Raw genomic sequence first — 15646 nt, forward strand, 5'->3', positions numbered from 1 at the left:
CCCAGGGTGGGCCCAAGATATGCCCCCAGGCCACAAGGGGACCCTGTGATGGAGCTGGGGTGGATTAAACCCCATCACTTGTCTCCCAATCAGGACTCCTTCCACCAGAGCACACTGACTGTTGACTCATAATCCATAATTAGAATGTGTGGACACAATGCCTATATTTGTACATAAAAATGTGTGCCTGTATCTGTACATTTGTGCAGATGTTCCCCACACATCATCTGTGATTAAAAACATGCCTATCTGCAGAAGAAGAGTGAATCAGTTGCTCATCTGCACTTCCACAAACCTAAGTGGTTCCTTTTGGTGCTGTCACTGTTTCCCTCACTGGACGGGCTGTCTTTATATATATATATATTTTTTTAATTGGAGGCTAATTACTTTACAATATTGTATCGGTTTTGCCATACATCAACATGAATCCGCCACAGGTGTACATGCGTTCCTTATCCTGAACCCCCCCCTCCCACCTCCCTCCCCATACCATTCCTCTGGGTCATCCCAGTGCACCAGGCTGTGTCTTGAGAACTGGCCACCCCAGCACCCAGCACATGCCCACACACACTCAGTAAATATTTTAATGCCCTTAGAATCTTAGTACCAGGTCCCCTGCTCAAGCAATGACCTTTCACAAGGTCAAAGAGAAATGTCCCCCACATCCCACCCACATACACATCCAGACCACACTCTGAGTACCCAGAATCCTAGAATTTCCTGCCCAGAGTCTGCTTCCAGTAGCTATATGGGGCCTATCCAAGAGTCTGTTCACATGAGAACAGGACATGTCACAAAATCTTTCACACCTAGGGAAAGGAATGGCCAAGGGGGTCACTGTTTGTATGTCATGGGGATTGGTGGAGATATGGTATAGACAGAATTTGTTCCTGTGACTGGATTATTCATAAGCATGTACTTAAGATGCCTAGGAGTACAGGATGTAGCAGAAATGGGAAAAGAAGGGAGGTGAACTATAAGTGGAGTGCTTCCATTTGTACTTTTGTCCCAGGCCCACAAATGTTAGAAGTGAGCTGTTTGAATGAATGAATAACCAAGCAGGAGGTTCTATGAACAAGCTTCAGTGAACACACACACACACATATGCACATATACACACATAAATACACATATTCTTTTCTATTCCCTTGGTCCTTAGTCATGTGGGCAAGAATATGACTTTTTGTAAATTGGAAACATTTAAACTCTACTCCTCCTTGTTGATTATCACTCCATTATTTGTGGTAGATCTAAATTTATTCTCACGGTCACCTTGTATTCTTTCATCTCTCTTTCTCCCATCCTCTCCTCCTTTGCACCCCCACTCCTCAGTATGCCTATGCCCTGGCCAATTTCATTCAGTCCCAGGGTATCAGCTCACTGAAGGTGTGGACCAGCCACATGAAGAGGACTATCCAGACAGCTGAAGCCTTAGGCATTCCCTATGAGCAATGGAAGGCCCTGAATGAGATTGATGCGGTGAGATGGAGGGGGATGGATTCCCTGGTGGGTGGTGACTCTAGACTTATCCCCTGGGTTGCCTTTACTCTGCCTCATATGCAGAACCTAATTAATTCAACAAGCTTTTCTTGTGCTAAACACTGTTCTGTGCCTTGGGGATCCAGTGAAGTCCAGAACAGACAAGGTCTTCACTCTCATGGAGCCCAAAGTTAGACAGTGAATAAGACATTGCATTGCATGCAACAAAAGTTTGTGAGAGGGGAAATACAAGGATCTGCAGAGTCTCAGAAGGTGAGGATATTCTTGACAAGACAGTGGTAGAAGATTTAGAAGGAAAATTTCCTAGAAGCAGGCAAAATGGACTGGGGTAAGGGAATAATTTTAGTTCAATGAATAAGGAACAGTTCATGTGAAAGCCCAGAGGTGATAATAGAGCATGGCATGTTCAGGGAACTGAGGGAAAACAGCAGAGAGTCTGAGGTGATTGTAAGGTCTGGAGAGAAGGGAGATGAGGTTGGAAAAGAAGAGAGCTTATAGGGCTTTATAGTCCATATTAAGGGATTTGGATGCTACCCTAAAAATGGGAAAACATTGATGTGGTCTAAGTCAAGGAGGAGTGGGCTACCATGTGCAAAATAGATAACTAGTGGGAAGCTGCTGTATAGTACAGGGAACTCAGATTGGTCCCCTGTGATAACCTAGAGGACGGGGGTGGGGGATGGGAAGGAGGCTCAAGAAGGAGGGGATATATGTATACTTAAAGCTGATTCACTTTGTTGTATAGCAGAAATCAATGCAACATTGTACAACAATTATCTTCCAATTAAAAATTATTTTTAAAAAATTTACCTTCCTCGCCAAAAGGAGGAGTGGGCTGAATGTGATTCACATTTTCTTAAAGACCATGCTGTGAAGACTCCACCCATGACTCCGTCATGATCATGTCTGGAGGCTAGGTGGGAAGAGGGCCAGAATGAGAATGCATACCAGTATGGAGATGACTGCATTAGTCTAGGCAAGAAGTGAGGGTGTGATGGACCAGATGTGTATTGGAGATGAAATGAAGGAAAAACTTAGTGAATATTTCATCTGACCCTCATGACATGACAGTCTTTCTTTAGAGTCAGGTTTTTCTATGAGCTCTTTAAGAAGATATTTCCTCTCCATTGTCTCACCTGCACTATAGGCACATTTACATCAGGTAGCAGCCCACAGATTATGATTGTTAGATACTAAAGTAAAAGCTTCACCACAGATGTAGATAACTTCTGTGTAGGTAGGTTAACCTGATTGCCTGCTAGATAAATACAGGAAGTATGTGTGTGCATGCATAATAACATATATACTCAACTATAGATGTATAGAGACACACATATTTAGAAAACAGATATACAACTTTGTTATACATATCACATATATTATTATAAAATACATGTGAGACAACTTTTCATCATAATAGTTCAGTTATTGTTTGTTTATGGCACACATGTGGTATAAGCATTTATTGGATCCCTACTCCATTTCAGACTCTAGAATAGTGCTAGAGAGAGAGATTGGTTTCTGTCTTCATTATTTTCAGAAAAAAAAATAGGCTAGTCAGAGGAATACAAAACAGCATGTGTGATGCAGACTCTGATAGGCTAGAATGTGGGCATCTGACCCAGCCATGATCTGCCTGGAGGAAGTGATGCCTACTTAAAACCTGAGAGTTGAGTAACAGTGAGCCAAGTAGAGAGGATCAGGAATCATGCAAAGAAAGCAGCATAAGCAAAGAGGGAATTGTGTATGTGTATAGAGAAGGCAATGGCAACCCACTCCAGTACTCTTGCCTAGAAAATCCCATGGACAGAGGAGCCTGGAAGGCTGCAGTCCATGGGGTCGCTGAGGGTCGGACATGACTGAGCAACTTCACTTTCACTTTTCACTTTCATGCAGTGGAGAAGGAAATGGCAACCCACTCCAGTGTTCTTGCCTGGAGAATCCCAGGGATGGGGGAGCCTGGGATTAATTAATCTAAGCAATATTAATTATAGAGTAATATATTCCATTGATTGTTTTTTAAGTGTGTCTTGTACATTCTATACTAGTCTCTTTTACATATATTATCTCTAATATTCAAAATACTGTTTTGAGATAGTTATAATTATCCTCATTTTGCAAATGAGGAAAATAAAATTCAAAGAAGTTAGGCGATTTTCTTTAAGTCACAGGCAACAGATTCCCAGCATGCCTCAGAATAGAAAGCCAAAGCCAATCTGGAAGGACTTTGTGAATATATAGAGTGCACTTTCTCCCATGGGCAGTGTCAGATGCAGGTTTTACACTGCCTATCTTCTTGTAGGTTGGGGCAGGGGTGAACCTAACTCCTAAGAAAAGCCTGGTTGGTGGCTCAAAAGACAACCAGAGCCCATTGCTTCACTACAGGAAGGTCTAATTGGAATCTACCAAACCAGAAGGGAATCTTATAAACCCAACATCGATCCCACCTCTAACAACAGACACCTCACTTCTGTGGATTTCTTAGTGAGAACTCATTCTTTAAGAGCCCTTAATTCCTTCTTTGGGTCAGGAGAGTGTATATCCCCAAGGACCACTTTGAAACTGAGGAATTTGCTAATTCTTGCCTTCTGAGAGAGGTCTGTGGATACCTATTTCTTTATCTGCCAGAGGTCCTGGAGAAGAAGTGTAGGCAGGAAGGATGGGAAATGTGATAACATTGAAAAGCCCTGTTGTGGATATGTACATACACATGCACTTGTGTACACAGTCACAGACATCCACCACAGGTATGTTTACACTCACAGATATGCATTTCACAGACACATAGACTAACTAGTCAAGCACAGGTTTCCTCTCAGACACATCTACCAATCATATGTGCACCGTTCATGCACACACACACACTTACAGACAGACACACCTAGAGGTACATATCACATTCACTGTAGATACGCATGCAATCTTTGCATATATTTACATCACACAGATACATAGAGGCATACCATGGACACACTAACAGTACAGACATACAGCCTCAGCCATATTACCACAGATTCACACAGACCTCAGACATAGACACATAGATACTCACACATATATTTATAGATATACACATTTCAGAGACACACACACCACAGACACACTGAGACCCACATGAAGAGACAGACCACAGAGACACCTATGCACACACATTCTTAGATGATGAGACATCCTTTATATACATACATATACTCATACTTATATATATATACTTACATATATATGCTGACTACCATTACAAGCATTACTACCATTACCATTACTACAAATGCACAACCAATAGCATAAGACCTTAAACATACCAAAAATACACATCATGAGCAAGCTATACACACACACAGTCACAAATTCTTAAACCCACAAATTTATAAAAATACACATATATATACAATGTACACCTATAAACCTGCTAGGATAATCATAGAGAAACACCACAGATACCCACCATGCACTCAGCCTGAACACACCCAGGCACATGCACTCATTCTCACATCCACACAGCTACATACCTTGTGCACACATATACACATATACCAGACAACAAATAGAATGTATTGTCTCCTTCCATAGGGGCAGTAAAGTGAAGTAGTGAAAGTGTTAGTTGCTCAGTTGTGTCCAACTCTTTGCAACTCCATGGACTATAGCCCACCAGGAAGAAGAGGTGGCAAGTATACAAAGAAGAACTATACAAAAAAGGTCTTAATGATGCAGATAACCACAATGATGTGGTCACTCACCTAGAGCCAGACATCCTGGAGTGTGAAGTCAAGTTGGCCTTAGGAAGCATTACTACCAACAAAGCTAGTGGAGGGGATGGAATTCCAGTTGAGCTATTTCCAATTCTAAAAGATGATGCTATTAAAGTGCTGCACTCAGTATGTCAGCAAATTTGGAAAATTCAGCAGTAGCCACAGGATTAAAAGGTCAGTTTTCATTCCAATCTCAAAGAAGGGCAATACCAAAAGGACTACCATACAATTGTGCTCATGTCACATGTTAGCAGGATAATTCTCAAAATCCTTCAAGCTAGGCTTCAACAGTATGTGAATCGAGAACTTCCAGATGTACAAGTTTGGTTTAGAAAGGGCAGAGAAACCAGAGATCAAATTGCCAACATGTGTTGGATTGTAGAAAAAGCAAGGGAATCCCAGAAAAATATCTATTTCTGCTTCATTGGCTATGCAAAAGCCTTTGACTGTGGATCACAACAAATTGTGGAAAATTCTTCAAGAGACGGGAATATCAGACCACCTTACTTGTCTCTTGAGAAACCTGTATGAATGCCAAGAAACAATAGTTAGAACTGGATATGGAGCAATAAAGTGAAAGTGAAAGTGAAGTCATTCAGTCGTGTCCGACTCTTTGCGACCCCATGGACTGTAGCCTATCAGAGTCCTCTGTCCATGGGATTCTCCAGGCAAGAATACTGGAGTGGGTTGCCATTTCCTTCTCCAGGGGATCTTCCCAACCCAGGGATCAAACACGGGTCTCCCGCATTGCGGGTGGGCACTTTATCGTCTGAGCCACCAGGGAAGCCCACATGGAACAATGGACTGGTTCAAAATTGGGAAAGGAGTACGTCAAGGCTGTATATTGCTACCCTGCTTATTTAACTTATGTGCAGAGTACACCATGCAAAATGCTGGGATGGATGAAGCACAAGCTGGAATCAAGATTTCTGGGAGAAATATCAACAATCTCAAGTATGCAGATGATACCACTCTAATGGCAGAAAGCAAAGAGGAAGTAAAGAGCCTTTTGAGGAGGGTTAAAGAGGAAAGTGAAAAAGCTGGCTTAAAATTCAGCATTCAAAAACTAAGATCATGGCATCTGGCCCCATCACTTCATGGCAAATGGATGAGAAAAAAGTGGAAAGAGTGACAGACTTTATTTTCATGGGCTTCAAAATCACTGTAGATAGTGACTGCAGCCACGAAATTAAAAGACACTTGCTCCTTGGAAGAAAAGCTATGACAAACATAGACAGTGTATTAAAAACCAGACATCACTTTGCCGACAAAGTGCATATAGTCAAAGCTATGGTTTTTCCAGTAGTCATGTATGGATGTGAAAGTTGGATCATAAAGAAGACTGAGTGCTGAAGAACTGATCCTTTCAAATTGTGGTGCTGGAGATGACTCTTGAAAATCCCTTGGAAAGCAAGGAGATCTAACCAGTCAATCCTAAAGGAAATCAGTCCTGACTATTGATTGGAAGGACTGATGCTGAAGCTGAAGCTCCAATAATTTTGGCCACCTGATTTGAAGAGCTGACTCATTGGAAAAGATTCTGATGTTGGGAAGGATTGAGGGCAGGAGGAGCAAGGGGTGACAAAGATGGTTGGTTGGTGGGGTGATGAGAGGGTTGAATAGCATCATCAAGTCAATGGACATGAGTTTGAGCAAACTCCAGAAGATAGTGAACAACAGGGAAGCCTGGTGTGCTGCAGTTCATGGAGTTTAAAATAATTGTACTCGACTAGTGACTGAACAACAACAGACAGCAGACCCAAACCTAGAGGTGTGTTAGCAGAAACCCAGGTGCTTGTGTGCTAATGTTCCACAATCATTGGCCTCAGAACTACGGTAAAGGCTGTGGAGATTTCAACTTGTGAAAACTTTTGTCCCCAAATAATTTTTCTCAGGGTGTCTGTGAGGAGATGACCTATGAAGAAATCCAAGAACACTACCCTGAAGAATTTGCACTGCGAGACCAAGATAAATACCGCTACCGCTATCCTAAGGGAGAGGTAAGATTTGGAGGGGTGGCCAGACTCTTAGGACTCCTCCCCGGTATCTTTATTCCAACTACCAGGATTCCATATTTCCCCAGACAGCTTTAGAAACAGGGTAAATCAAATTTTGCATCTTCCATCCCACAAAGCACATGATTATCTGGCCCTTGGCTCTCTCATTCTTGGCTATAAGCAACATATTCCTCTTTTTAAAGGCTGTACATTTGCCCATTTATTTCCTTCTTTCAGGAAAGCTCACTTTATCCTAGACTTTGTCTTTAATATTCTTTAACTAATGGCATCTGAAATATTTTAATGTACTTTAATTTTCTGACACTTTATTGCCAAGTTGCCTAAAGTTCCAGCCTTTCTGGACTGTGAGTTGGAGTCCCAAGTAACAATGGCTAATGGCTTAACCAACTCTTCTTCCACCATATGAGCCAGATTATCAGTTCCCTATTCCCATGCAGTGGTGAATCCTCATTGTTTCAACCTAGCCTCCATTTAGCCAGTTTCACATGTTAGAATATTTATTAGTCATACTCCATTTCTGATACAGATTCCTGGGGGAAATTATCAGAAAGCAGAATATTAGAGAAGATGAAATGATAGATATCCTGTGTTACAAAGCACTTTAACATTTGTATTTTCATCTTCAGAAATGACATTATGAAGTCAGTGACTGTGCCCTCATTTTCCTTTTCATATTTTAAGGCTATATTATCAGAGGCATACAAATTTAAAGCAATTATATCTCCTATGTAAATTGTATATTTTATAATATAGTGAGCAAGCCTCTTTTCCCCCTAATAATGCTTTTTATATGATATTAAAATTTTATCTGCTCAGTATTTGGTTAGTTACTTACTTTCAACTTCTCTGTGTAGTTTTGTTTTGTTTCCTATAGACAACATAGAGATGGGTTTTGTTGGTTTTAATAAACACTGGAAATATATGACTTTTGAATGGCAAGTTTGGTATACTTTTATTTTAATTACTGACTTATGTGAATTTATTTCTATTCTCTTATTTTGAGCTCTCTAGGCTTGGTTATTTTTTGTCTTTTCCTCCCTTCTTTAGAATTGATAAAATTTTCCATCTATGTTTGAGTTATGCAATCTCTTTCCATTCTTTTGGAGTTACTCTTAACATTTTAATATGTATGACTGACAAAATCTAAAAATCAATATCTCTACCTGCCTCCTGAATCAATATAAAAACTTTACAACTCTGGTCACTCCCTCTCTTATATTGTTTGTTGTTTTTTATTTTACTTACTTCAAACTTGTGTCTTATTCCCTAAATGAATTATTATTCTTAGTATTAAATTTATTATTGTAAGCACAGCTTACTCAGTGAGTGTTAATTGAATGAATGCTTGCTGAAGCACTTCAATTTATACCAGTCTATCAGAATACATCACTATTTGTCCCTATAATGCCAACATATTGTATTTTGGGGTTAAATTGACATTACCAAAGTAAAATTATTATGAATTCTAGATAAAATAGAATTATTTCCAAACAATAAATAAACTTTGTACCCACATAGATGGATTTTTTCTTTTTAAAAAATTTTATTGGATTATAGTTATAGTTGATTTACAATGTTGTATCACATATACATATACTTATTCTTTTTCAGGCTCTTTTCTCATATAGGTTATCACATAATATTGAAGAGTTTCTTGTGTTATTCCATTGGCTCTTACTGATTATCTATCTTATATGTAATTGTGTATGTCTATTAATCCCAAGTGCCTGACTTATCCCCCCTCCCACATTTTTCCTTTGGTAACCATAAGCTTGTTTTTGATATCTGTAAGTCTGTTTCTGTTTTCTAAATAAGACTATTTATATCATTTTTAAAAATAGATTCTACATATATGTGATGTCATATAATATTTGTCTTTTTCTGTCTGACTTCAGATAATCTCTAGGTTCATCCATGTTACTGTAAATGGCCTTATTTCATTCTTGTGATGGCTGAATAATATTCCTTTGTATATGTTAATTAATATATACACAATTAAATTTATATGTATACAATGGAATATATTAATATTCAATTCATCTGTTTATAGACATTTAGGTTCTTCTTCTCCATTCATTCATGTTGATAGACATTTAGGTTGCTTCCATGTCTTAGCTTTTGTAAATAGTGCTACAAAGAACATTGGAGTACATGTATCTTTTTGAATTATGGTTTTCTCCAGATAAATGCCCAGGAGTGGGATTGCTGGGTCACATGATAGTTCTATTTTTAGTTTTTTTAAGGAACTCCATCCCCATTCTGTTCTCCTAGATGGATTTTATATAGTAGAAATTGGGGGAAATCACTTATCTAATTAAAATATAATTTTTACTAGCTAAAAAAATATTGTATATAGTCAGTGTTTATTTAGATTAAACCACATATTTACCAACTCCTTTGATCATTCTTTCATGTTACATCTCAGGTTTTCCTTCTGAGTTAAATGTCTATCATTTTTTAGAATTTTCTTTAGGAGGATCTGTTGGTAGTAGACTCACCTTTCCTTTTGTCTAAAAATGTCTTTTGGAGGGGTGGCCCTCAATCCTAGATGGTACTTTGGCAAGGTATAAAACACTAGGAACACAATTTTCTCTCTGGAGTTATCATCCCCACTGTCTTCTGGTTTCTAACATGGCTAAGAAGTCTCCTACAAGTCTAATTGTTATTTCTTTTCTCTCTGGCTGCTTTTAGGGTCTTTGGGTCTCTATTGCTTTTAAGTTTCACTCTGATATGTCTAAATATTAATTTCTTTTAATTTATCTTGCTCAGAATTAATTGGAATTCCTAAATCTGAGAATTGAGATTCTTTATCAATTCTAGAAAATTCCCAGGCATTATATCTTTAGCTATTCCTCTCTCATATTTTCTTTATTATCTCCTTCTAGAAATTCAACTAGATATGTGTTAGTTTTACCTCTATGCTTCATGTCTCCAAACTTCTTCTTTTCGATCTCATTGCTACATTCTGAGTAATTTCTTCAGCTCTGTCTTCCAAAACATTTTATTTAATGCTCTGCATACTCTATCCATTGAGATTTCCATTTTAATGAATATATTCTTCATTTATAAAAATTCTACTTAATTCTTTTTCAAATCTGGATCTTATATTCAATAGCATCTTATTTCTTCCTTGCATTTTTGAGTCAATCTTTTACTTCTCTAAAAATCTCAAGAATATTTATTTTATATTGTGGATCCTTTATCTTAAGTTGTTAGAGTTCTTGTTGTTTCTGCTTATTTTTACTTATTATAGCTTATGTTCTGTGTATGTTATATGAGCCTCGGTTTGGCAAAAATTTATCTGTGGAAAATCCATGCAGCCTCAGTTGAGAGAATCTAGAGAGAATTTACATTTGCTTCTTCCAGACACTCCTGGAAGCAAATGACTTGAAATCACTTTTTATTAAACTCTCAGCTTAGCATTTTCTGAAACACATGGGTAATATAATTCTGAACCACAAATCTATCTAACAATATGTTTGGGGTTATACATTCTTAGTGGAGGCTTTTCCTAATTTTTTCCACCAAAAGTGAGGCAGAGATATACTTTCTTATTGTTTCCCTTTGCCTGTGGATATATTTCTTAGTTTATAATTTTATTGAGGATGTAGTCCTTTGAAGGTCTCAGATTTATCTGAGAGTCTAAGTCCCAAATCCCTACCCTATATACACCTAAGGTTTCATCTCATATTTCTATTATGTTTTAAAAGCTCAAGGCTCTTGAATACTGTGATTGGCAAATGTCCCCATGGGAATTATGGCTTCTCTATCCATTTATCACTCTTTTCCCCAAGTTTTTCTTCATTTGGGAACCCTATATTCATAATGTTTTGTTTTCTTGAAAGATCAGCAATGCAAACATTTATTTTATCCAGCTTTTCTAGGGATTTTTTAGTGGAAAGTTTTATTATTGTTATTGTTATCTACTCCACTATATTGATTGCCCCATTTAATAGATGAAAAAGTAAGGCCCCAGGAAGGAAGGGAGTGAGTTGCCCAAGGTCATACTGCTGACTAACAACTGAACTGGCACCAAAATCAAGTTTTCCTGATTCCTGGTCTAGAGTTCTTCTCCTCAGGGCAAATGTGCCTCATCGCCCCTTCTTACCCAAATGTTTCTCTCCCTTTCAGTCTTATGAGGATCTGGTCCAGCGTCTGGAGCCAGTTATAATGGAGCTAGAACGGCAGGAAAATGTATTGGTGATCTGCCATCAGGCTGTCATGCGGTGCCTCCTGGCCTACTTTCTGGACAAGAGCTCAGGTACCACTTTTCTCTCTGTTCCTGGCATGGGAGCTGCATGTAAGTTGAGACTCTGACAACAGAAACTGGTGGTTTTTATCTTAATAGTTAAGAGTACAGTATTTAGAACAAGGGTGCATGAGTCCAATTTCTTACTCTGTCTCGTGATACCTTTGGCAAATTACTTTAACCTCTCCCTGGTGGCTCAGTGGTAAAGAATCTACCTACAGAGCAGGAGCCACAGGAGATGTGGGCTCGATCCCTGGGTCAGGAAGATCCCCTGGAGGAGAGCACAGGCAACCCACTCCAGTATTCTTGCTTGGAGAATCCCATGGATGGAGGAGCCTGACAGGCAACAGTTCATGGGGTCACAAAGAGTCAGACACAACTAAAGCAACTTAGCAGGCATCAGGCTCTGTTCTCAGTTTCCTCATCTGTAAAAAAGAATGATTAAGTTTAAATAAATTAATATATGTATAGAGCTTAGAACAGTTCATGACACAAAGTATGGGCAATATAAGTATTAGCTGCTACTATTAATATCAGTGTTATTATGAGTTAACATTTTCAAAGCCAACCTTAACAGTCTTTTTCAACCTGAGAAAGCTGAGCCAGTATTTCTCAGAGACATGCTGTCATCATGTGGAATGGGACTTCTTGTGACTTTTTTTTTTTAACTTTTTGGCCACATCATGCATGTGGCATGGAGGCCCTTATTTCCCTGACCAGGGATCCAACATGCCCCCTGCAATGGAAGCATGGAATCTTAACAACTGGACCACCAGGGAAGTCCCTAATGTCTTGATTTTGATTATAGGTTTCTGTCTTTGCTCTAGGGATGATTTCTCAAAGATAGTGGTGTTTTGATTTTTAAATGATAATTTCTTTTTATTAAAAAATCTGGATATTTTAATTTACGGAGTATCTACACACTGATTACAAATTGCAAGCTAGGGCAGCTGGCCTGGCAAGGGACTATCATGTCACCTCCAGGTGTGAAAGTCTATTTCTGACATGGAGGCTGAAGTGTTGGCATCTCCAGGATACTGGAGTAAGGATGTATGAGAACAGTGCAAAGTCATATTTGAAGTATACAATGTCCTGCAGACTTGGATCTTTTCTATGATGCTAGCTTTCAAAGGGCTCTATAATATGGAGTCATCTAGAATTGGAACTGGGGGGACTTGAGAACTTGACATTGGACAAGTAATTTCCTTTGGTTGGTCCTCAATCTCCTCAATGGAAAAAAGGTGACAGGGGATGGGGTGGTGCTGCTGGATTTCTGATGCTGTTCACATCTCTACTGCTCAGTACTATTTCTGAGACTGTGAGGCTGGCCCTGTAACCCTGACTATGCAGAAGAGGAAATAGAGGCTCTGAGAGATGAAGTGACTTACCCAAGATCATAGGGCTCAGTGGGGCAGAGAGAGGCACTAATCTCAGGTGCATTCCAGAGGCACCTTATCTCAGACACATGTGGGGTTCATGGGAAGCACATGCATCTCCCATTTGCACACTGCTTTACCCACATACTACCTGCTTTCATGAACAGGCCATGCCAGCTTCTCACAGCTGTCCTAAGAGCTGGCTAGGCAGGACTGGGCACATGCTCTTTACTGCTATCACTAAGGTAAGGAAACTGAAACTCAGGAAGATGCTGTGACTGAGAACTCCGATCCATAGGACCTCAGAGCTGGGTCCAATCCTGTGCTATAAGAGATAAGATCTTTGAGGACCAGAAAAAGAAAAGGTAGGGTCGAGATCACTTGTCTAGGCAGTGGCAGAACTGAGTCAGAGACCTCAGGCAAGTTGCTTCCCTTCTCTGAATCTATTTTGTCATGCATGAAGTGAGGAACAGTAACTCCCATAGAGTGTTAGTGAGAATGGAGTAAGGTAGTGGACCAAAAGCACTGGACCCAACACCTGAAGATGATGATGACAAAGGCAAGGAGGAACAGATTGGTTGCCCAGGAAATCTTATGTGTCAGGAGGCTGGGTGGGCTGTGGCAGGCCTGAAAAGCCTAGCATGACCCTCAGGGCCAGGGAGGCCATGACGGGCGGGTTCTGGCTCAATGAAGGGAGATGGAAAGCTGAATATGTTTCCTGGGTGATCAGGAGGGTGGGTGTTTACAGATAGGAATGAGAGGTGGGAGTGTCACCACACACCACTGTGCATCCCTCAAAGGCAATGGCAGCAGACTGCAGTGGTCAGAACACACATTTGGGCTCAAAGCAACCTGGGTTCCAGTCCCAGCACTGCCACATTCTGGCTGTGGGACTCAGGGCAAATGTCTTCCCTCTCAGAGCCTCAGGGTCCTCATCCATGGAATGTGCCTGGTCATCTGTTCCCTTGAGGCTATCTGGTGATTGCCGTCAAGGCCACGCAAGTCATAGCATGCAAATCATCAGGAACTGAACACAAGTGAATCAGTGAATACTTGTCCATCAACAAGTGTCCAGGGAGTCAGAGGGCACAGGCCTGGGCTGGGAAGAAAGCTGCAAGAGCTGCCAAGGTGCATGCACACCTCAGCCAAGGCCCTGGCACATAGTAGGGCCTCAGAAAACACTGGCTGGGACCTGTTGTGACCTTTGGGGTGGGGGACTCTGTGGAAGGACTGAGTATGGGTGGGAGGGAGGCTTGTCTTGGTCTCATGTCTGCCCTGCAGTTGAGGAGATCGGCCACCTCCACAGTGCCAATCGTTGGTTTCTGGGGACCCAGGGTCTGTCCCCGATCCCCAGTACCTGCAGTCCTCCTTGTTCCTGAGGCCTTTCTGCTCTCTTCCTCCCTCCCCACTGGGCTCTCAGCACTGCCCCCTGAAGAGTGTGGGGGAGCAGGACCCAGGTAAAGACATCCATGGGGAAGGGGGTGGAAGGGAAGAGTACTTTAACCCTGGAGCCCCAGAGAGGTGGTGACATCCCTAGCATCCTGCCTCTGAAAGCTGCTCTCTCCTCCTTTCCAGATGAGTTGCCTTATCTCAAGTGCCCTCTGCACACAGTGCTCAAACTTACACCTGTGGCTTATGGTGAGTGCCCCCACCTTCATCTGCGGAAAAGTATATAGACGCTATGAGCATGCCTGCAGTGCCTACCATTTGTCCAGCAAAGTCCTAAGAGAAATTCCCTGGGTAGATAGTTAGATGTCTTGGTAGAGGCAGGACTGGTGGTAGCAAGATGACAATGGGGGAAGGACTTAGGTAGCCTCTAAATCTGGGATGTGGCGCCAGCTTTCTCTGTCTCTACCAGAGCACCAATCATATAGCACAAAGCTATAGAAGAGAGGGTCCCCAAAAGGGACCAGAGAAAGGGGGGCTTCCACAGGTTTGGGGCCTCCCATGCCAGCTCCAAACCCCAATGATACCACCCTCCTCTTTCTTGAGGCTCCCCAGAACTACCTTGTGGCCTTCCACACCTCTGATCTTTCAGTAACCACATAGTTCTCAAAATAAACTTTACCTGGGGTTGGTTGCCCCAAGGTAGTGGCCCCAAGATTCTTTTAGCACTTCAGCACCTAACACAGTTGGGAGGCTCCACAGGGCTCCATCCTTATCACACAGATTAGGTTTCTGTCTCACAGAAAAGACCTGGGGAGTGGGGCAGAGATCATCTGTTCTCAATTCTCATTCCCATTGACAAGGGAGGCTCAGCGAACACTGAGACTATTAGGGGCACAGCCTGCCTTTTAGGCCTGATGCCTTCCCCAGACATCACACAGCTGGTCTAAATTCCCCTCCATAAAGGGCAGCTATAATCTGCACACAGCATGGAGCTGGGGGTGTGGGTGCTTACGGGGAGAGGGAATGATACCTCAGGGGAGACCTGTGCTCACCTGGGTGGCTTATGGATGGACGGGTTGTTCTTTTCCGAGGCTGCAAGGTGGAGTCCATCTACCTGAATGTGGAGGCTGTAAACACACATCGGGAGAAGCCTGAGGTAGGTAAGGGACTCTGTGGCTCAAGCTGGGGTATTGTTAAAGCACCCTCCCCTGCAGAAAGGCAGCCCCAGTCCCACAGAGCTTGGGTGTTTCCACCAACATGTAGAAAAACCAGCACCCAGAAATGTAGGAACTGCAGACCAGACTCGAGATACCATAGAGAAGCAGGGCTAGAGCAACCCCGCCTAAAAGGACTCTGGCTGAAGTT

The 15646-nt window shown here is 41.4% G+C and overlaps 1 protein-coding gene across 4 annotated transcripts in view; it reads left to right on the forward strand.

Annotated features, from left to right (window-relative positions):
• Positions 1-15646, forward strand: part of PFKFB1 (6-phosphofructo-2-kinase/fructose-2,6-biphosphatase 1) — a 107682-nt gene that overhangs the window by 91586 nt on the left and 450 nt on the right. For 2 of the 4 annotated variants that reach the window (XM_025277123.2, XM_025277121.2), the window contains exons 9-13: positions 1333-1479; positions 7145-7249; positions 11399-11528; positions 14468-14530; positions 15373-15437. In XM_025277123.2, the coding sequence (XP_025132908.1) occupies positions 1333-1479; positions 7145-7249; positions 11399-11528; positions 14468-14530; positions 15373-15437 (510 nt within the window). The remainder of the gene's footprint in view (positions 1-1332; positions 1480-7144; positions 7250-11398; positions 11529-14467; positions 14531-15372; positions 15438-15646) is intronic. The other 2 variants (XM_025277124.2, XM_044937461.1) reach the window with 2 other exon arrangements.

Source organism: Bubalus bubalis, chromosome X (genome assembly GCF_019923935.1).
Source record: "Bubalus bubalis isolate 160015118507 breed Murrah chromosome X, NDDB_SH_1, whole genome shotgun sequence".
NCBI classification, from domain to species: Eukaryota; Metazoa; Chordata; class Mammalia; order Artiodactyla; family Bovidae; genus Bubalus; species Bubalus bubalis.